The sequence below is a fragment of the Hemiscyllium ocellatum genome, chromosome 19, assembly GCF_020745735.1.
Source record: "Hemiscyllium ocellatum isolate sHemOce1 chromosome 19, sHemOce1.pat.X.cur, whole genome shotgun sequence".
NCBI lineage: Eukaryota > Metazoa > Chordata > Chondrichthyes > Orectolobiformes > Hemiscylliidae > Hemiscyllium > Hemiscyllium ocellatum.
The window spans coordinates 28,846,754-28,869,381 of NC_083419.1; the positions used below are offsets into that span (position 1 = coordinate 28,846,754).

The 22,628-nt window shown below is 39.7% G+C and overlaps 1 protein-coding gene and 1 long non-coding RNA gene across 2 annotated transcripts in view; one reads left to right on the forward strand and one right to left on the reverse strand.

Moving 5' to 3' along the window:
• The window catches only part of LOC132824917 (interleukin-1 receptor-associated kinase 4-like), a 34,527-nt gene extending 24,618 nt beyond the window's left edge, over positions 1 to 9,909 (reverse strand). Inside the window, exons 1-3 of the mRNA XM_060839790.1 lie at positions 9,865 to 9,909; positions 6,523 to 6,687; positions 4,465 to 4,610 (exon numbers count right to left, since the gene is read on the reverse strand). Of these exons, the coding sequence (XP_060695773.1) occupies positions 4,465 to 4,610; positions 6,523 to 6,683 (307 nt within the window). The 5' untranslated portion in view covers positions 6,684 to 6,687; positions 9,865 to 9,909. The remainder of the gene's footprint in view (positions 1 to 4,464; positions 4,611 to 6,522; positions 6,688 to 9,864) is intronic.
• A 70-nt stretch (positions 9,910 to 9,979) lies between these two features.
• Positions 9,980 to 21,303, forward strand: LOC132824679 (uncharacterized). The gene is made up of 3 exons (XR_009645690.1): positions 9,980 to 10,064; positions 18,874 to 19,091; positions 20,867 to 21,303. It is a non-coding gene; the product is annotated as an uncharacterized LOC132824679 (long non-coding RNA).
• Positions 21,304 to 22,628: the final 1,325 nt, after the last annotated feature.

Genomic DNA, 22,628 nt, shown 5'->3' on the forward strand with positions numbered 1-22,628 from the left:
GTTTCAGGACGTGGCTAAAGAGCTTCAGGACAGAGGAGATGACCTGAGGGGTGCAGTGAGACAGGGACTCACTGAGATCCTTGTAGAGGGAGGAGGAGAGCTTCTTCAAGGTAGGCATCCTTGCAAGAAGATTCGCAGTACGTTAAGATCAACTAGGAGAAAGTGGGAACTGCAGATGCTGGAGTACCAGAGTTGAAAAATGAATCAGTCCAGCCATCCATCACAGCAGGTGAACTCCTTGTGGCCCAGCCTCTATGCTAGGGCAACTTACCCCTCTTGCAGAATTACCAGAGATGGCATAGTTCTCTTGAACCACATTAACAGAGCTTCTTCAATGCTAGGGAACCATTCTCATCCTCTTTCTTGCTGGAGGGAATGCTTGCTTGTTTGCCTTGTACTTCAAAACATTGACAAACTTGATGGTGGATTCTCTGACTCTTTAGCAATGTCTGTGCCATTTTGCTTTGTGCTATGGTTTTCACTTGCTCTCCAATCACCAACACACAATTTTCTCACAGGCTCAGCCACACTTGCAGGGCTTGAATGTTCTTTCTCTGTCAGATCTTGAAATCAAATGATGATTTAGCATGGATCTCTGCTCTAACTAGTTGGCACGGTAACATGACAATCTCACCTGCGATCTGCTAATCCGAAGCTATGATATATCAAGGCATTCTTCTTTTGGATTGGATATACTGTTCTGCCAGTGGGAATAGCTGACAATGTCAATACCTTCAGAATCTTGGGTTAGCGAATTGGACTTATCATATTTTCAGTGGTGGTGGCACAAGAATAATTTACTGGAAAGAGTTGAAAATTATTTTATTTATACAGCTCATCACCTCAGGACATCATAAAATGCCTTGCAGTCAATTAAGTACATTTGAAATGCTTTCTATGCTGTAGTATAGAAAACAAGTTACACAGACTTTGTGCAAAACAAGCGCAAACAGCATAAATGACTAGATAAATTGTTTTTCACAGTGTTGATTGAGTGATAAATATTGGTCAGGCCATCAGAGTTATCTCCCATGAAATCTTTTATATTCACCTGAGAGAACAGACAGAATGTTGCTTTAACTTGTCATCCTGCAACATTACAGCTTGGCTTTGAGCTCTACACAGGAGTGCAACCTAGACTTTGTGCTCAAGTTTCAGGAGTGTAACTTGTTCTACTCTGGTGAGAGGTCTACCAACTCAACCAGAGCTATTGTGGTTAAAGAAGAACATGACTAGCAGTTGGGATGAAAATGGTTAAGTCAGAAAACTATAATTGGAGATTGTGCGATAGCACGATAAAATGTTCCAAGCAGCAGGACTCATAAATCAAGTGTAATACACTGCAAACTTAAACATGTAACATGCATATCAGATTTATGAAGTTCAACATTTACCATTAGCACAAGACACATATGCTTTGGTAAATCATAAAGACCACTCTTTTTCATTTGTATTTGGCATGTTAAATTAAACCTGTATCTTCAAATGGTAAATAAGTTAGATTTTCTGTCCATTAGCTATGAAATCTCAAAATGTCCTTCTGAGTATATGTACTTACAATTGCAGATGTAATCTGGTTCTACCCCAATACAAGGAGATGTAAAGTGTGGAGTGTTGAACGTTCATTCTGAGAACATGAACAACTTGCATGTCTTGACACAGAAGCAGGGATTAACTGAGCCAGAAGGTACAGTTTTAGCCAGAAGACTAAAAAAGTTGTGAAGCTAAGTAAATTGCGTAAAATATCTAATAAAAGTAAAAGGACAGAGAAGTAAATTGAGAGCTAAGAAATGGCAATTACGCTGCCCTTAAGAGTTAATGAGAAATTTTCATCATCACCATCTCTTACACAATAAAACATTGCAACAATTTTACTAAATTATTTTTAAACTGTCACTTTAAATAATTTAAATTCAAGAGGTTAATGTGGATGAGTTTCTAAACTCAGGAATGTGTGGAAGATAAAGTAGTGTACATTGTAGAATTGACACTATTACTGAACCCATAATTTTTTTTCTAAACATAAAAATCTCCAACAAGCCTTCTTGACTATCTTTAAGCTGTAAAATGATTTCATCATGTGATTTTTTTTGTCACATGTTTCTTATTTCTTCTCGTCAGGCTTAATTCTACTTCTGTTTGATTCCTCCCAGATTGGTTCTTAATGTCCCTGTGCTTACATAGCTTTGCGTTCTTCCAGCAGCATCAATAAAATAGTTCTATGCTTGTCTGATCCTGCCCGCATCTTCTTCACCGTGTTGAGCCAACATCTGCTACTGCACTTTTATCCAAGGCAGCTTATCTGCTTCTCCCACTAAAATGGCCACACTCACGGAGAGAGTGGTGTGTGTATGGAACAAGTTGCCAGAGGAAGAGATGGAGGCAGGTTAAGCTACAGTATTTAAAAGTCATCTGGATGGGTATATGAATAGGAAGTATTGAGAGGGATATGGGCCAAATGCTGGCAAATAAGAGGTCAAATTGGAATGTCTGTTTGGCGCAGATGAGTTACACCGAAGGGTCTGTTTCTGTGCTGTATGACTATGACACAACCAATATACCAGGACTAATTGTACAAGTCTGACCTCTCTGTAAAATATCTGAAAACTTTTGACTAGGTTCTCTCCCGGGTAACACATCATGCCTGCCAGATAAATGCAAGGTGCTGTATTTTGGGAAAGCAAATCTTAGCAGGACTTATATACTTAATGTAAGGTCCTAGGGAGTGTTGCTGAACAAAAAGACCTTGGAGTGCAGGTTCATAGCTCCTTGAAAGTGGAGTCGCAGGTAGACAGGATAGTGAAGAAGGCGTTTGGTATGCTTTCCTTTGTTGGTCAGAGTATTGAGTACAAGAGTTGGGAGGTCATGTTGCAGCTGTACAGGACATTGGTTAGGCCGCTGTTGGAATATTGCGTGCAATTCTGGTCTCCTTTCTTTTGGAAAGATGTTGTGAAACTTGAAAGGGTTCAGAAAAGATTTACAAGGATGTTGCCGGGGTTGGAGGATCCGAGCTACAGGGAGAGGCTGAACAAGCTGGGTCAGTTTTCCCTAGAATATCGGAGGCTGAGGGGTGACCTTATAGAGAGGGCATGGATAGGATAAATAGACAAAGTCTTTTCCCTGGGGTCGGGGAGTCCAGAACTAGAGGGCATAGGTTTAGGGTGAGAGAGGAAAGATATAAAAAAGACCTAAGGGGCAACTTTTTCACGCAGAGGGTGGTACGTGTATGGAATGAGCTGCCAGAGGATATGGTGGAGGCTGATACAATTGCAACATTTAAGAGGCATTTGGATGGGTATATGAATAGGAAGGGTTTGGAGGGATATGGGCCAGGTGCTGGCAAGTGGGACAAGATTGGGTTGGGATATCTGGTCAGCATGGACGGTTTGGACTGAAGGGTCTGTTTCTATGCTGTACATCTTTATGACTCTATTATTCTTGCTAACTGAGTTAGTGGAGAATTGCACCCCTTGAGATCCAATAGTGAGAAGGTAGGTGGTTTATTTTGGAATCTTGCAGGGTGGAGGTCATGAGGGTAGGACAGTCAGGGGGTTAGAGACAAGGTATAGCTTTCATGGCAACTTTCTTCCACCAAATTGCTAACCTGACTGGTTCTAGATTGGTGAAAATGGCGAATCCTCCTTCCCTAACCTAGCAGTCAGGGTGCCCAGTCAATTTTCTTATCGGCCAAGAAGGCAGGTAATTGGTGGCACTTAGAACATTGGGGCTGTTAATTGACTTAAGGGCTTTAATTGCTGGCAAGATGACAAAGCATGTAACAGATGAGATAAGCAAATGCAAGTATCTCACCAAGCCTAACTCACCAAATTATTTGCCTTTCTTACCACTACTGGGTTTTTTTTTGGGGGGGGGGGTGGAATTGCACTCTGATTACTTCTTGCAAGCTCGAGGCCCATCCTTCAAACATCATCTCCAACAATTCTCCAACTTCCTAACACTGCTACACAAATTTCTTACAAATTACATCTTATCTATAAGAAACATCATTACCTTTAAAAAGGTTAATCAAAAATATCTAGGTGAATATACTTTTAATAATCATGAAAGTGGTTTTATACAGTTTTTTTTTGCAATTGCTCTCATTTATCATAAAATTAAGCCCAGAAATATCACTAATCTCCTGCAATAAATGCTGTTTGACTTTATTTAATCATCTTTAACCGTAACTTCATGGGAGATCCACTCATTAGACAAAAAGGACTGAATGAAAAGACTTATTTAATTCTTTATCATGATGTGATTTTGTAAAGAATACTTTAAATATTTATGATACACAACTCAGAAGAAAAAGCAAAAGCAAGAATGCATGCGCTGCTGGAAATACTACTGCATAGGATGTTTCAATGCTTTGCATTTTTCAAAGCACAACCAACAACTTTTAACACATGCTTACATTAATATTCGAGTCAAGTATACAGTAAACTAAAAAAAAAAAATCCTTACCTGGAAGTACCAAGCTAGCTGCAGCTAGAAAATTATTTTGGATCAAGATTTCCACCAAGTCATTGACTGTGGCATTGGTTGTTCCCCAGTCAAACAGAAGCTCTGCAGTAGGGCTCCTGCCCTTAGGAATCAATCCTTCAAATCTCCTGAACACAAAAATTGTTTGGTTCCATGTAAAACTGTTTGGCCAAAGTCCACATTAAAACTAATGTTGCCTCAGCAAGAAACCGTGGACAGATTTTTGAGTTGGCGCCCAGAAATCAGAACCAAAGAGATGTATCCTAATCATGCAATAGCATTAGTAGTCACCCAGCACTGACTTTCCATAAACTGGCCGATTAATGTCCAATGAATATACTTAACATTCAAGGGACCCCTCTTTTGATGCAGTGGTAGTGTCCCTGCCCCAGACCAGAGAGGCCTGGGTTCATATCCCATCTACTCCAGAGTGTGCAATAACATCTCTGAACAGGTTGATTCCTAGGTAAGGGATATGGGCTGGGTGCTGGCAGGTAGGACTAGTTTGGATGAGGATATCTCGTCGGCATGGACAGATTGGACTAAAGGGTCTGTTTCCATGCTGTACATCTCTATGACTCTAGTGTGTCCTGATGCTCTTCAATAAGCTGAATAAAAGTCTCTATAGTCAACAGTTAATTAAAGGCAATAGACAAGCTCCCCATCTGGATGGGCAACATTATGCTGTGTTTTGGTTTATTTTCTGTGTTTTAATATGGTGCCAGACATGGGGACACTAAACAATGTTTTCACTGTATTTATAATAAATACATGTGATAATAAATCAAATCAATGGTCCCTTTGGTTCTGATATCAGTGTGGAAGGAGCTGCCTTTGCAGATAAAGCAGAGGACATATCCATTTTGAAGTGCCTTCTAAGCAACTTTTAAAAGATATATTTTAAAAACACCTATAATTGCTGGATTAACATTTTGGAATCCTTGCACACCAACATAGTATGGCCAAGTAGATATGTCAAAGTCTGCCTTGTGTAAATTTAAGGTCACCAGGCCATTATTGGTTTAAGGCAAGACTTCCACACCCCTGTAGAGAGAAAGTCCTGCGTCTGAGATCTGAAGGGCAATCTATTAGCCAACTACTCCCTGGTTGCAGTAGCACTGCTAGCAGTGGTGACCATTGCTGGCACTGCAATGGTAAGGGGCCATGTAACTGGCGTTAAAAGGTATATTTGGGGAGAAACTCCCCCTTTCCTATCATCACACACGTAGTGAAAGCTACCAGGCTTGCAGGGGTGTATCCTCATTTGATTAAATGCTGGTGGCAGCTGGGAGAGGCCCTTGTGGCAGTCAACAGTCTCGACTCACTCACAAGCAGACTGGCCTCTCAGTGCCCACATACTTCTGATAAAACTGGAGCAGGTAGGGGGTGCAAGTTTTGACATTGGTGCTATGGCATAGATTTTACCAGCTACCCACTCCCACACCTCTCATCTCAATACCAGTGTGGGAGGGGTTGGAGGCATAAAAGCCAGCCTCCAATGCTTAGTTGCTTTTCAATCTGACACCTTCTGCATTTGATCAGTTCCATGCATGTAGTGTAACACAACTTCGAGAATAAACCATCCGTATCTGCAATTAATATTGCAGGGTATAGATTGGATGTTTTGCTGTAATTAAAAGCAATTTCTTAAAGCTGGACTCTTAAGCCGACGTTTCATAGGTACAAATTACTATCTTTAGAACATTTGAGTAATGTCACAGTGGTAGTGTCCTGAACTCTTGAGCAAGGAGGCCTGGATTCATGTTCAACCTACTCCAAAGGTGTGAAATAACTCCACACAGATCGATTTAAAATGTAGAGTAATTGTGTTTGACCATGTGATCTTTTGCATCAACCTGAAAAGTGGTTAACAATTTGACTTTTCCTGATTTTGCTATGATAATTGGTTAGAAATTAACACTGGCTTCAAATTAGCAGTGAATGTGCACCAAAGGTCAACTTATTTGGTATTTACTGGGATCTTCCTCAGCGTCATGTACCATCTTCAATCAATGGCATCCCTTCAACAGTCTTACCTACCTTATATGTAACTGGCTGTATCTTAGTTCTCCTGTAGGCTTTTTTATGCTTACTGCTAGTTTCTTCCAACCATCTTGTGGATCCAACATATCTGATAGTTCTTGGATGAGCCCATGCTTCAGGTGGCGGATGTAGGATTGTGGAGTCAATGATTTATTCATTTTCCTTCATTTATTAGAAAATAAATATTTGAATCAGTTTTACAAATGAAAAACAAACAAATAATACCAGGATCAGGAGGCAAAAGCTCAGGAGGAAATGGGACAAAAGAAAACTCAAGGATCAATTTTCACTTATTAGCAGAGCACACAAACCTTGCAATCTGTCTGTCTGGAATCAGCATAGACAGGCAGGAGGCTGGAAGAACACAGCAAGCCAGGCAACCTCCTGCCTGTCTATTTTGGGTTCCAGAATTTGCAGGGTTTTTTTTTGTCTCTGTCCGAAAGCAACAGCAGGCAGACTCAGCTGACTTGGAAAGCTGAGCCTCAATCACATTTCTGTTGATCAAAGGACGCAGTGTTTGGGAAATTAGGAGTAAGCATTAAGAGACTTGGGTGCTTTTGTACAAGGAACTCAAAGTTAGCATGCAGGTGCAGTAAGCAAGTAGAAAGACAAAGAGCATGGTGACTTTCATTGTACTCCAATCCCTTTACAAAGATAATCCAATCTTGTTACAATTGCAGTGTTGGTGAAATCACAGTTGGAATATGGCGTGGAATTCTGGTTTCCATATTTAAGGAAGGATATAAAGGGTACATATGTTGGAGGTGGAAGGGTGAAACAAAAAAAGAGTGGGCATGATGGATGTCAGGTGAATTCTTCAAATGAAAACCACGTCAAAACATAGTTTAGAAGGGAAAGTAAATTTGCAAACATAGCATGGGCATAAAAAGACAATTAACATAAATTGTGAAGAAAAAAAGGTTGCAGCAAGTTGTAAGGGGTAGTAAGAGATGGATTGAGTGCCATTACAGTCAAAAACAGTGATATATACTGAGTACAGGGTAGACTAGAATACTTGAAGAGTACTTTGTATTGTGTTTACTAAAGAAGAGCAGTCTGGTAAAGTACTGGTAGAAATGGAGACAATAGTTTGAAAATTGAAAGGTGCCAAAAAGGCTAACTATGCATAGGGTAGATCTGAAGCCTCATCCAGATGATTTGTAGCGCAGGAGCCAAAGGATGTCAGAGTGGAGATAATGAAAGGGCTTGTTTTTATTTATCAAGCTTTTAAAGATGTGCAAATTGTATTTGAGTGGCAGACGCCACACTTTCCTCAAGAAGGAGTGCAAGGATAGTCCTAGCAACTATGAATATACAAATTAAGAACAGGACCAAACCTGCTCTACCAGTTAAATCATAGCTGATCTGATTATTCTTCCCACTTAACTTCCATTAACTTTCTACTGACTTGCTCATCAAGAATCCATCTATGACTGCCTTAAAAACATTCAACAATGTTGCTTCCACTGTCCCCAGAGAAAGGGTGCTCCAAAGACTGAAATCAGAGAAAAGAATTCTCATCTCTTTTTGGATAACTCCTTATTTTTAAGCAGTGATCCTTAGTTTTAAACTTTCCCACAAGAAACATCCTTTCTACATCCATCTTGTCAAAATAAATCCAAAAATAAATGTTTCAATCAAGTCACCCACTTCTTCTGAAATTCCAGTGGATAAAATTTCATCAGTCAGACCTATTCTAGTAATTGGTCCAATAGACCTTCTCTGAATTGCTTCTGATGTATTTAATTTTCCTTAAACAGAGACCAATACTATACTATGTAGTATTCCAGATGTGGTCTCATTAATGCTCTGTATAGCTGAAGCATAAACTTCTTACTTTTGTATTCAGTTCCCTTCACAGTAAGTGATAACATTTTATTAGATTTTCTAAATACTTTCCATATTTGCACATCAACTTTGTGTGTCATGAGAACACCAAATCCTTTTGCACCTGAGAACTTTCCAATTATGCATTTAGATTATTCCCCCTGTCGTCCTATTCCTTCCTCCTACCAGTCAAAGAAAAACACTCAGAGACAATGTAGTTTTACCTTCATCTTTATTCTGGGCCCTGGAAGGAGAGAGATCGATCGCCCATGTGCACTGAGACATGAGTTCACAGTCTTCTCTGAAACAGCAGTTTCTCAATGAACTACAGTCATTTTACAGGGAGGAGCATCCAGATAAGACAACATACATTAATTGGGTGACCGGTACAATCAACGAGAATCAATAGCAGAAACCAAGCTCTCCACTGTTATACAATGAATGTTCTTAATCTTGATAACTTGATTCATACAATGGAAAATATTTCCTCTTGTTAGCTGATCTTGCATAACTGAATGCTTCCAATATTGTTAAATGGTTCTACATAATGACTGCTTTTCCACCTTGTTAACCCACTACCCTTGCCTCCAGCATCCTATTGTGAACTATAAGTTTTTTTATCTGATCGGAGTCACGTTCAGCTGAACCTCCTGTTTCACAAAACTCAGACCTTAACTTTTTTTCCCTGCTGCTTATATCCTATACACAGTCTCACCACCAAAAATGGACAATTTCACATTTTTCCATTTACCCTCAATTTGTCATAGGTTTGCTCACTCACTCACTCAACCTAATTATATCCTTTTGCAGCCACCTTATGTCCTCTTTAGAACCTTATCCATCTTCGTATCATCAAATTTAGCACCTTTACTGCATGGATAGAAAGCACATTACCATAAACAACAACTGCAATATCCACAGAGACACATCGGTCCAGTCATAAATACTGTCCAGGGCATCAAAACGACTCGCTTTATTTTAACAATAGTGCTATGGGATCATTTGCTTTTAGCTGTGAGGGCAGAGAGGACCTTGCTTTAAATTATCATCCTTGACACTGCATTAACACTACACTGGAGAGTTAACTTAGGTTTTGTAGTGAAGTCTTTGGAATGGATTGTGAACCCACAAACTGCCGCATTAGAGACAGGCTGCTGCCGTTGTTATTGAAATAAATAACGTTTTATAAGGAGATGATATGTACGTTACAGTAAGATACTCTGATGCCATTGCAAGGCTATACAACTCAAACTTAACAATACAGGACCACGAATAAGACAGTTCATTCCTCCCGTCCCCAGAGATTGCACTGAACCACCGACATGATTTTAACCCGGATGAAGCCTTGGAAGCCGAATGGCGTTCACCGAAACTCCACACCTTATGGGCAAAGGCGGGGAGGGGGCACAGCAGGACAGCGCCGACCCTGGCCAACCGTCAAACTCGCGAATACCACGAGGGCTGAACTTCAGCACGCGAGGGGAGCGCGAGGCCCACACCACCCCCACTCACTCGCTCTCTCGCTCCTAATCCTCACTCCGGGTAATTAACCGCTCTGCTAACGTCACTTCCGCTCGCCACGCCCCACTCACCCGTTTCCTCCCGGTGACCGGAAGTTGGAGTTCTGCTTTTTGAAGGTTTCTCTGAGAGTCCGTTTCCTCCTGCTATTTCCTCACTTCTCGTTAAATTCAAGACTGGGTGACGAATGGAAGGTAGCCATTCTTTAGTGGTTGAGTACGTGATATTTGGTGATCAAGCAGCCTATTGTTTTTTCCCCCTTGTCTTTGATTACCTGTTGGGTTACTGGGTAGTTATGTCCAAGGATGTTAATCTTTGATTCCTGCAGCTTCAAGGATGAGACCAAGAGGATGGGGGCCCCAACCACACACTTTTCTGACCTCCAACAGTCTTAACATCTCTTGTCAAATCTTCTCATAATTTTCTGTTCTCCCTAGGGTAACAGTTCTGGCTTCTCCAATCTATTCACGTAACAGAAGCATCTCATTCCTGGGAGCATTTTTGTAAAAGCACCTTACTGCTGGAATCTAAACTGAAATCAATAGATGCCGGAGGTCGCAGCAGATTAACAGAGAAAGGAAGTTAACGTTTTGAGTCTAGGTAACTCTTCATAAGAGCTCTGTGAAGAGTCATTTAGACTTGAAATGTTAGCTTGCATTCTCTCCATGGACGCTGCCTGACCTGCTATGACCTCCAGCATTTTTTGTAAATATTTTCTGTGCCATCTCCCATACGTTCACATCCTTCCTGGTGTAGTGCTGAACCAGTGTACTGCACAGATTCATCATAACTTTCTTGTTCTATGTGCACACAAGGACCAAATAATGAGCAGCTCCAAGAAGAGAGAATCTAAAAGTATCCCCTTGATGTCCCATGTAATTGTCACCAGTCACCATCAATATTTGGGTTACCATTGAACAGAAATTGGACTGGAACAGCCATACAAATACTATGGCTAAAAGAGCAGATCTGAGTTCGCAAATTGTGGAATGAATAAACCCATACTAGAGCTGAAAATGTGATGCTGGTTAAAGCACAGCAGGTCAGGCAGCATCCAAGGAACAGGAAATTCGATGTTTCGGGCCAGAGCCCTTCATCAGGAATGAGGAGAGGGTGCCAGGCAGGCTAAGATAAAAGGTAGGGAGGAGGGACCTACTGCGTTTTTACTCGAAGATTTTAACCTACTGCGTTTTTACTCGAAGATTTTAACCTACTGCGCCAAGTCCCTCCTCCCTACCTTTTATCTTAGCCTGCCTGGCACCCTCTCCTCATTCCTGATGAAGGGCTCTGGCCCGAAACGTCGAATTTCCTATTCCTTGGATGCTGCCTGACCTGCTGTGCTTTAACCAGCAACACATTTTCAGCTCTGATCTCCAGCATCTGCAGACCTCACTTTTTACTCGAAGATTTTAACCTACTGCGAATCCTCTTGCAAGGATGCCTTCCTTGAAGAAGCTCTCTTCCTCTCTCTACAAGGATTTCAGTGAGTCTCTCTCTCACTGCACCCCCCGGGTCATCTCCTCTGCACAGAAGCTCTTCAGCCACGTTCTCAAACAGGCTCGTTACCACAGCCACATCTCCTTCCTCAGCACCTGCCTACAGAACCGACTGATCCCACACGGACTCTGAACTACATTCCAACCAACAAAATTTGGACCCAACCAGGACAAACTGTACCTACAACAAATCCGAAGCCTCCAGCAACAGACCTCCCTCCGGATCCTCCGCTCCACCCTTGCAGCCATGCGTCGCTACCTACATTCCCTGCAATCAGCCCTACCCAGCTCAGGACAACACTCTCACAGCAACACTTTAACTCTCCCTCCCACTCCACCAAAGACATGCAGGTCCTTGGACTGCTCCATCGCCAGAACATAACAACACGACGGTTGGAGGAAGAGCGCCTCATCTTCCACCTGGGAACCCTCCAACCACAAGGGATGAACTCAGATTTCTCCAGTTTCCTCATTTCCCCTCCCCCCACCTTGTCTCAGTTGATTCCCTCAACTCAGCACCGCCCTCCTAACCTGCAATCTTCTTCCTGACCTCTCCGCCCCCACCCCACTCTGGCCTATCACCCTCACCTTGACCTCCTTCCACCTATCACATCTCCATCGCCCCTCCCCCAAGTCCCTCCTCCCTACCTTTTATCTTAGCCTGCTTGGCACACTCTCCTCATTCCTGATGAAGGGCTTATGCCCGAAACGTCAAATTTCCTATTCCTTGGATGCTGCCTGACCTGCTGTGCTTTAACCAGCAACACATTTTCAGCTCTGATCTCCAGCATCTGCAGACCTCACTTTTTACTCGAAGATTTTAACCTACTGCGAATCCTCTTGCAAGGATGCCTTCCTTGAAGAAGCTCTCTTCCTCTCTCTACAAGGATTTCAGTGAGTCTCTCTCTCACTGCACCCCCCGGGTCATCTCCTCTGCACAGAAGCTCTTCAGCCACGTTCTCAAACAGGCTCGTTACCACAGCCACATCTCCTTCCTCAGCACCTGCCTACAGAACCGACTGATCCCACACGGACTCTGAACTACATTCCAACCAACAAAATTTGGACCCAACCAGGACAAACTGTACCTACAACAAATCCGAAGCCTCCAGCAACAGACCTCCCTCCGGATCCTCCGCTCCACCCTTGCAGCCATGCGTCGCTACCTACATTCCCTGCAATCAGCCCTACCCAGCTCAGGACAACACTCTCACAGCAACACTTTAACTCTCCCTCCCACTCCACCAAAGACATGCAGGTCCTTGGACTGCTCCATCGCCAGAACATAACAACACGACGGTTGGAGGAAGAGCGCCTCATCTTCCACCTGGGAACCCTCCAACCACAAGGGATGAACTCAGATTTCTCCAGTTTCCTCATTTCCCCTCCCCCCACCTTGTCTCAGTTGATTCCCTCAACTCAGCACCGCCCTCCTAACCTGCAATCTTCTTCCTGACCTCTCCGCCCCCACCCCACTCTGGCCTATCACCCTCACCTTGACCTCCTTCCACCTATCACATCTCCATCGCCCCTCCCCCAAGTCCCTCCTCCCTACCTTTTATCTTAGCCTGCTTGGCACACTCTCCTCATTCCTGATGAAGGGCTTATGCCCGAAACGTCAAATTTCCTATTCCTTGGATGCTGCCTGACCTGCTGTGCTTTAACCAGCAACACATTTTCAGCTGTGATCTCCAGCATCTGCAGACCTCATTTTTTACCCTATTGTATCTAAGAGACTTGTCAGCAATTGCCGATCATTTTCTTATTTTCTCCCTTTTCCTGAATATTATGATGGTCAATTTCTTCTCTCCCATTCACCTCTTTAAATATTCTTGGGATTTTTTTGTTTCTTTGGTAGTGAAGACAGACAGAAAATACCTATTCAAAGTTTTTGCCAGTTTCTTGTCTCTCATTATTCCCCTAACTCATCATCTAAGATACCAATACCTGTTTTAGTTACTCTTTTCCTTTTTAAATATTTTTAGACACCTTTACCATCTATTTTTATGTTTCCAGCTAGCTTTATTCTAATTTCTCTCTTTTTATTAGTTATTCCTTGTTTATTCTAAGATCACTCCAGCCTTCTCATCTAGTATGTGTGATGGACTAGACCAAACACCCTTAAAATATATTAAGAAGATGGACTACACCTTTTTTTTTCTTATTTTAAAGGTAGTATAAGGTGTTGCATTTCACATGTAATTTGATTGGTCAAACCTCTTGATTTTAGCAAAACATGCTTTATTTTTGCACTACGGTAATGCAGACAAAATAAAAATAAAATAATTGGCTTAACTGTTTCGAAATGCTTAACAAAAAATATATTAACTACTACTGATTAACTGTTCCAATATGGTAACATCCCATAAACACATCCTTGGCAAAGGCAAATTCAGTAAAATAGATTGTCACAATCCTGGCAGCAGGAAGAGAACCCGATCTTTTAGATCTAACAGAGAGAGGAATAAGTGCTTCCACATCCATCTTCAAGACCCCACGAATGCAGAAAGCTAAAACTAAAACTCCTGGTTTTGTGGGTGTTTGACCCCACCCATTCAGGCTGCTTCTATTGTTCCAACTTTAAAACTAAACCCAAGGTCTCTCAAAATGTTTATTTTGTTGGCTTTGAGCAGACTGCTTGTCACCTCTGTCTCGATCTTTCTTCATTAAAACATCCAGGATAAAATACACCTCTTAAAAACCATCTGATTTTTCATATTGTATGCTTTTCCTTTCAATTTAACACCATTCTTAAATTCCTTAGTTATAGATAGTTCATCTTTCTTACACTATTTCTAATGGAAGATATCATTGCTGTAGGTTGTGAAATATCTCCTTAAATACGTTTCATTGCACACTAACAATTCTACCTTTTAACATATTTTCCAAGTTCACTCTAGTTCATTCTGTGTTCATTTTTTCATTTCCAGAATATAGTTTATTCATTAAAAAAATCAGTAAAGCAGTTCTGTTCAGTAGCATATGAAGAAAACAAACAAACATTGGAGTTTGATTCTATCTAACAAACAAAACCAAAGGCATCGCTTACTTGAACTAGATTATGTTTACATATAGTTGAGGTACTAGGAGGGTCCGATAACTGAACAGACTCCCATTTTGGCAGTAATAGCCTCGGACAGTGGTCTTTTCCAACCGTTCCGTGGTGATAGCTGCCCGAAGCTTTGGCGTGTCCCATGTACTATAGTCCTGGACCGTGGAATGTGCAGTCTACAATACTCAGTCAGGGTCAACACCTTGTTCTGGAAGACCAACAAGTTTTGGAAAGACCAAAGAGTATCTTTTACCAAGCTCATGGTCCTCCAGGTGCAGTTGATACTTATCTCGCTGAACATCCTGGGGAACAGACGAAGGAACAGAGTCCTGTGTCAAAGAGCACGATGAACAATGACAAAACCCACTGCACGTTTCCCTAGAATTTCTTTGCAAAGGCATCCTTGAAATTACCTTTATTTATGCTTAAGATACTAAAACAAGTTTTAAAATGTCTTGTGGATTTTACAAAAGCATTTTAACTTGATCCTGACTGTATTTTCATAGGCTGTGAAGAATACACATGGACTAGAATTTGGATACAGATTTTCTTGCTCTCTAACTTTAGTATAGCAGACAGCTAAACATTATGAACAATATAATTCCTGGTACAACTTGTTTCACAGCATGTACCATACACTAGTGACTGCAAGCCAAAATTCTGTTTGATTACTGCACTCTATGATGCAGTTATTAATATGGATAGAAGTTATATTTCAGTTGTTCATTTTTAAGAATTGAACTATTGTGGCTTTCAATTTAAAGTTCCATTTAAACATGCAATCTATTTGTATTGAGAATGAATTATTCTCCTACATACCCTTTAGTGGGCTATGTATGACAGTAGAGGTAAGAGTACATGTGTTTGACTTTAGGCAGTGCTCAAACCAGCTGTCAAAAATAATGACCAATCATGATCACATTATGATGAATTATTTAAACTCAGCTATTAGAAGGGTTCTATGTTTCTGTTTACAATATATGTGCACTTCAAATTTTTCAGCTACAGTAAAAAGAATTGATTCTGATTACTTTCGCCTTTGGAGATGCTCAAGATTATACTTAACCAATAAATTGCTAAATCAAATCCTAAATCTTTGGTATGTTTAGTAGAAAGCAGAATTTGCCACCCTCATTTTCATTCTTTCTCGAGATGTGAATATTGTTGGCTGTCACCATTTGTCACCCACCTTTAAATGCCCGTGAGAAGGATGGAGAGATCTGTATTCTTGAACTGTTGCCATCCATCTAGTGCAGGTGCATGGACAGGACTTTTAGGAAGGGAGATCCAAGATTTTGACTCAGCAACAGTGAAGCAATGGTAAAATACTTCCAAGTCAGGATGGTGTGTCTTTGGGGTTTGGGGGGATCTTGGCCCAAGTGGTGTTCCTATTTTAGCTAGTCAGCAAGGAATTATAGAGGTATACGTTAGTACATTTTCAAATTAGGATCTGGAAGTTTTTAAATGAAATCTAAATTTCTCTTATTGATTGCAATTCTCATGCTAACTGGGAATCATGCTAATATAACCGCTCGTTCTCCACTAGAGGGCGTCAGCTCATCAATTGTGATGCAATTATTTTACTTACTTTTGCAAGAGATACTGACATTGTCGGATGTGTTTTATTTTAACATTTTGCAGAATATGTACAAGGGCTGATTAGTTTGACAGCATGGGTTTGTTATAATGGCAGATAGTTCTTGTAGCCTGCATCTTCTACTTTCCCATTGTGATATCATGGTCTAAATTAGTCATGATAAGCAATCTATGGACAACAAGGATACACTAAATAAAACGAAAGGTGTTTTTGTTTGTGCCCAAATGAATAACTGGAATTTAAAGCATTTTAAAGCAAATCCTATGGTTAAAGGTGTAGGAGACAATTTAAGCTTGCCAAGTGAAAACCCACTAGATCAAGCTGCATGCTCATTTTAGATTCCATACAATATTACTGATTAACTTTCATGGAGAATAAAATTGTGTGTGGTGTAAAATGTTTTACACCCAATTCCATCAGTTTCCCAACCTTCAGGTGATATTCACATTGGCCTCAATTGTTCAGTGTAAAATCAGTATTTCACCTAGTCCAGTGGGTTTCCCATCCACATCTGGCGAGTTACATTAATATTTCCCTATAATTAATAATAAATATTTATATATAATTTGCACTAAGCCAGCATGTTATATTGCTATGATCAATAATTGATAAGCATTTTGTAGTTTACAGTGGCATACCAAATAACTGATTAGGTCTTTATTAATACATTTTTGTAAAGTAGGCTTGTATTTATATTTTTTCTTTTCATCAGAATTATATATTCTGAATAGCAATATCCTACAGTAGAATATAAATCTGTTAAAAAATGGTTTATGATAAAATCACTTTATCCAGTCAAGCATTCATTCAATTACACAGAAATTTACTGTTACTGTAATTTAAATATATAACATTAAAATTGAATTTATGCTTCTGTCAATTGAAAAGTCATAATTTATGCTGAAATATTATTTAATTTGTCTCTTAATAGGGGCCAAAGCCTCTCAACATTGAGCAAGCTGTGACTAATATACTTGCTACTTCAGTTTAGGTGTGGATGTAAAGAGCATTAACATTTGTGATGCATCACAAAATGTTACCAGATTGGTTCATCTACTTGATTATTGCATTTGGCCACTTTATAGTTTCTGAGAAATCTGGGGCTTGCAATAACTGCTAATAGATGCTATTTTTAAATTAAGTATAAGAATATGAGCTCAAAAATTCAGGAGTTGAGGTCTTTAATGACTTATTGCAGAAGTAAACAATAATGGTGATGTGCTGCAACTCCGACTATTAGAATCATTGTTTGGTAGGATAGAACTAATCTGTGGTCTTGAGAATGGTGACAGTGCAATCATATTCATAGTAAATTGAACTGTTGACCATGCCAGTTGTGAGTACTACCTGTTGTCAATGCTTCACTTGTCTAATAAGTGTCCCTCTTGGAGAGAGATAAATTGGTCTGCTTGGAGTTAAGGAGATGGCCTCTAAGTTATATGCCTTTAGTGCCCTAAATCATTCTGTTCAGGTATCTCTGGAATTCTCTATGCAGCTACACAGTATGGCTTTATCTAATTAAATTGAGCAGAATCTTATTGCAAATTAGGGCTTTTCTAAGACTTAACTTTTCAATCCTGCAACTTAGCTTGCTGACGTTTGATTTGTATAATGTGCATTCTGATCTGACCATGGCAAACTGAAACAAAGCTGTCTAGATTTCTGTGTAGCTTGGTTTCAAAATGCTTAAGTATACTGATGTATTTCTGCAAAGTTTGTATAAAGTTTGTCTATATGATCCTTCCCAGAAATCTATTGAATGTTTCAGAAAGTTGGTGTTACCAGAACAGAAAACAAACCAGCAGGAGTTAATTTTGAATTGTTCTCTACACCCTATTTCCTGTGGCCAAGCATCTCACACTCCAATAACCCACTCCACAAGTTTCTCAAACCCTTTTCCCTCTTTTGTTAACAATTTTAAATTTCACATTCCTCATCACTGACCACAGGGAACAGGCAGGTTTGATCCTGATTTCTCCAATAAAATGGATAATTTTGAAAACAAGAAGTGGATTTCTACATGGAACAGTATAGATCATTTTGTCATTTCATCATTCAAAATATTGATTATAGAATCTTTTGTGGTAAGATATTCCAATTAGGATCACCCTTCATATGGATTTACATTCCCAAGTCATGAATTTATTTCTTACATTTTAGTGGCTAGAACTTCCACATAACTCAACATGTAGTCTAACTGTAACACTACAATATAAGCATAGTTGCCTTAAACTTTATCTGTGCTTTAGTTGCATAGCTTAGTACATAATTCATTTCATGGCTGTTCCATCATAAGTAAACATTCCAACTGCTGAGTATAATAATATCCAGGATTGCCCATTCCTTTATCCTGGGATGTTTGATTACCATACAACGAGTGTACCTATCACACATGCTGCCAAGTTTTATTCTCAAAGCTTCTTACATAGTATTTTGCATCTGTATTCATAGTTAACATGTCTCCACACACTAATACTTTGTTCTAACTTATTTTGAAAATCCAGGGCTGTATTCCTAGCTTCAATTGCTCCACTTTGCAAATTGTCATTGTCTCGACTCATTTTTTTTTCTGGTTGGTTTCTGCTGAAATAACATTTGCAATTTAAATCTGGGTCTTTAATTCCAGCATTGGAATAGGAAAAGAAAGATTGGTTATTTAAAATCAAGGAACTGAATTAATAATATAGCTTTCGGATTGGTGGCAAATGAAAGAAAACTACCCACGTTGTTAATGGAAATTGGAAATAAAAGCATTTGGATCAGTGATCTTTTGGACATTCAACACTTGCCCTACTTTAACTCCTCTCTTCCAATAAGTGTCTGTTTTTACTTTTGTCTAATTTCTTATATCATCCAAGATTTGAAGGTCGAACTCGAATGCTGAATCTAGGATAAAAGACAAGATTCTTGGCAGTGTGGAGGAACAGAGGGATCTTGGTGTTCAAGTACATAGATCACTCAAAGCTGCCACCAAGTGGATAGGATTGTTAAGAAAGCATATGGCGTTTTGGCTTTCATTAACAGGAGGATCGAGTTTAAGAACTGCGAGGTTTTGCTACAGCTCTACAAGTCCCTGGTGAGACCACACTTGGAATATTGTATCCAGTTCTGGTCGCCCTACTATAGGAAAGATACAGAGGCTTTGGAGAGGGTGCAAAGAAGGTTTACCCGGAGGCTGCCTGGACTGGAGGGCTTGCCGAGGTTGACTAAGTAGGAGAGTAGGAGGAAGAGAGGTGACCTGATCGAGGTATGCAAGATAATGAGAGGCATGGATAGGGTCAATAGCCAGAGACTTTTCCCCAAGGCAGGATTGACTGGTGCGGGGGGGTCACAGTTTTAAGATATTGGGAGAAAGGTATAGAGGGGACATCAGGGAAAGTTTCTTTACGCAGAAGGTTGTGAATGCATGGAATGCGTTCCCAGTGGTGGTGGTGAAAGCAGAGTCATTAGGGACATTTAAGCGACTGCTGGACATGCACATGGATAGCAGTGAATTGAGGCACATGTAGGTTAAGTTATTTTATTTTACATTAAGATTAATCCTTGGCACAACATCGTGGGCCAAAGGGCCTGTTCTGTGCTGTACTTTTCTATGTTAGCTAAAATTGTAATTCTGCTATAATGTAATTTTTCACTATAGGTTCTTTTTTGCATGTAATTTTGATAACTGCCAACTGTGCACACATACCAGCTTCAGAAAATACCTCTATGTATAAATTTAATCAAGTTCAGAAAATTTAGTAGGGCACTATTAGAATCTTCAGCGTCCGGATATGTAGCTAAGAATTTCCACAACTATATAGGGTAGAAATTTGTTTCAGACAATAATCCAAATCAATTATATTGATCAGTTGCTGATTTTCTAGTACAGAGACTAGTCAGTTGTATTTGGAACTTAATATTAAGGCACTGTGTATAATGGCAGCTGAACCAATACAGCCCAAATTTGACAACTCAAATGAAATTCAACCCCTCCTATAGATTATAGTAAAAAATTAACCTTAGCGCAATAATAATACAAGTTTATTCAACTTTGCCGAAATTTAATTAATTTATTTTTAGGTTGCTTGTCTTCCAGATGTTTTAGTGATATGTTCAAAGTATAGAATGGAATTATTTTCTGCTGGGACAGATCTAATTTGAGTATGTACCTATATAGTTGTGGAAGTTCTTAGCTACATATCCGGATGCTGAAGATTCTAATAGTGCCCTACTAAATTTATTTCATCTAAAATTTAAGTAATATCTGCTTTCCAACAAATTGTGGGCGGCACGGTGGCACAGTGGTTAGCACTGCTGCCTCACAGCGCCTGTAGACCCGGGTTCAATTCCCGACTCAGGCGACTGACTGTGTGGAGTTTGCACGTTCTCCCCGTGTCTGCGTGGGTTTCCTCCGGGTGCTCCGGTTTCCTCCCACAGTCACAAAGATGTGCGGGTCAGGTGAATTGGCCATGCTAAATTGCCCATAGTGTTAGGTAAGGGGTAAATGTAGGGGTATGGGTGGGTTGCGCTTCGGCGGGTCGGTGTGGACTTGTTGGGCCGAAGGGCCTGTTTCCACACTGTAAGTCTAATCTAATCTAAAAATTGAACTCTAGAAATAAATTTACGTTAGGAAGTAGATTTGGAACAGGAATATTAATATTGTACAACAATATGATGTATTAAAGAAAAAAACATTTTTCAAGCTATAATAGCTAAAAGGATAACTTCACTGATATAATAGATTCATGTAAACACTGCAACTGCAATTTGAAACATTAATAAAACTTAAAAATTACAAGTTATAATGAACTTGTATTGAAATTGTGTACATGCCTCCACCTAACTTTCATGAATTGACATGTTTTTCAGTTTACTCCTGAAGAAAGTAATCCTACTTATGAACATCCTCCATTGGCCATATAACAGAGAAATTAACAGTGGGGTGTTGGGAGGAAACTTACCTGTTTCATTATACTGGTCTCAATGGAGTTCATCTTTATTTTATTCGTGGATGACGGCGTTGCTGGCTACACCTACATTTCGGCACATTCCTAATTGCCCAGAAATTCTGCTTATAAAACCAATTCAGATTTTTGTTCCTTGTATTCCAGACAAAATATTTACTATTTTAAGCAAATATTTCTGATTTTGTTTACAAAACGCCAACTGCAAATACGGTACAAATCTTATTTCCAGTACACAAACTCACCACAGTTCCTATCAGGGTTGAGCCTTAGCTACAATGTCAAAGTCTATTGAAATACTGGAAAATATTTATTTATAAAGATCTAAAACAGATTATTCATTACCTGCAAAATATTTACAAATTCAACCTGATATTAAACTCATTCAGTTGTGTGGAGCATTTCTTCATGTTTACTTTAAATTCCCCATAACCGTGAGCCTAACACGGTTTTATTTGTGTGTTTTATTGGTTGTTCCTATGGTATTTGTAATTAAAAGTTTTGTTTCCATTGTAGTGGAACTCAACAATTAATTCCTGTTTTAAAAATACAGTGAACAATACCATATATTGGGAATCAAAATCATCAAATTAGCTAAATTACAGAAAAAAAAATACTTTGTAATCAGCACAAGTATATTAGACACTTATTTTGGTCACTTTACCCTCAGAAGTATATACTTACCATAGAGGCAATGAAACAAAAGTTTCTGGCAGGATTTCCTTATGAGGAGAGATTGAAGAAAGTGGGCCTATATTTAGAGTTGCAAGAATGAAAACTTAACCCCAGTGAAATTTACAACATTTTTACAAGGCACAACGCTCGCTGGTGAGTGTAGAACCAGGGGACATAGTGTCAGATTAGGAGTCAGGAAATTTAAGGTGGAGATGAAGAGGTGCTTCTTCATCCTCAGAAAGTGGTGAATCTTTTAAATTCTCTGACCCAGAGGCCTTAGACTCATTTATTATTCAAGAATGAGATTGATAGATTTCTACATATTCAAAACATCAAGGAATACTTCAAGAAAATTATACTGAAGCAGGTTAGTTGTGATCTTATTGAATGGTAGAATGGACTCAAGGGGCTGAATGGCCTGCCTGTACTTCTGTTTCTAATGTTCTTATTGTATCCTTTTAGGATTTGTCTGAAATTCATCCATTCTAAGTTAAAATGAAGCTTTACCAATTGCAATTGTTCTTTCTGTTCAGTCAGAAATAAAGCTAATACCTGAATAATAGCATGATCTTCAACTCTCATTTATTTAATTACTTTCATATATTGTAATGCTGTCTTTAAGTAGTTTTAATGCCATTTAATCAGGCTCAGCCTGGACAGTATAGATGGGGAGAAACTATTCTCACTCACAAGGATTGAGAGTTAGTGGTTACAAGAGTAAAGTGTTTTGCAAAAGAAGCAAATGTAAGGTGAGAAAAAAAAATCACACCATGAGTCGTTAGGATATGGCATGCACTGCCTGGAAGCCTGGTGAAGGCAGGTTCAGTTAAGGTTTTGAAGACAGCAATTGACGAATATTTAAGTTGAGATAATGTGCAAACAAAAAGGCAGGATATTAGCAACAAATCAAAATATTCCAAAAGCTGCTGCAGACAGTGGACCAAATGGCCTGCTTTCTACACTGTAACAATTCTGAGATTCTGTGAAGACAC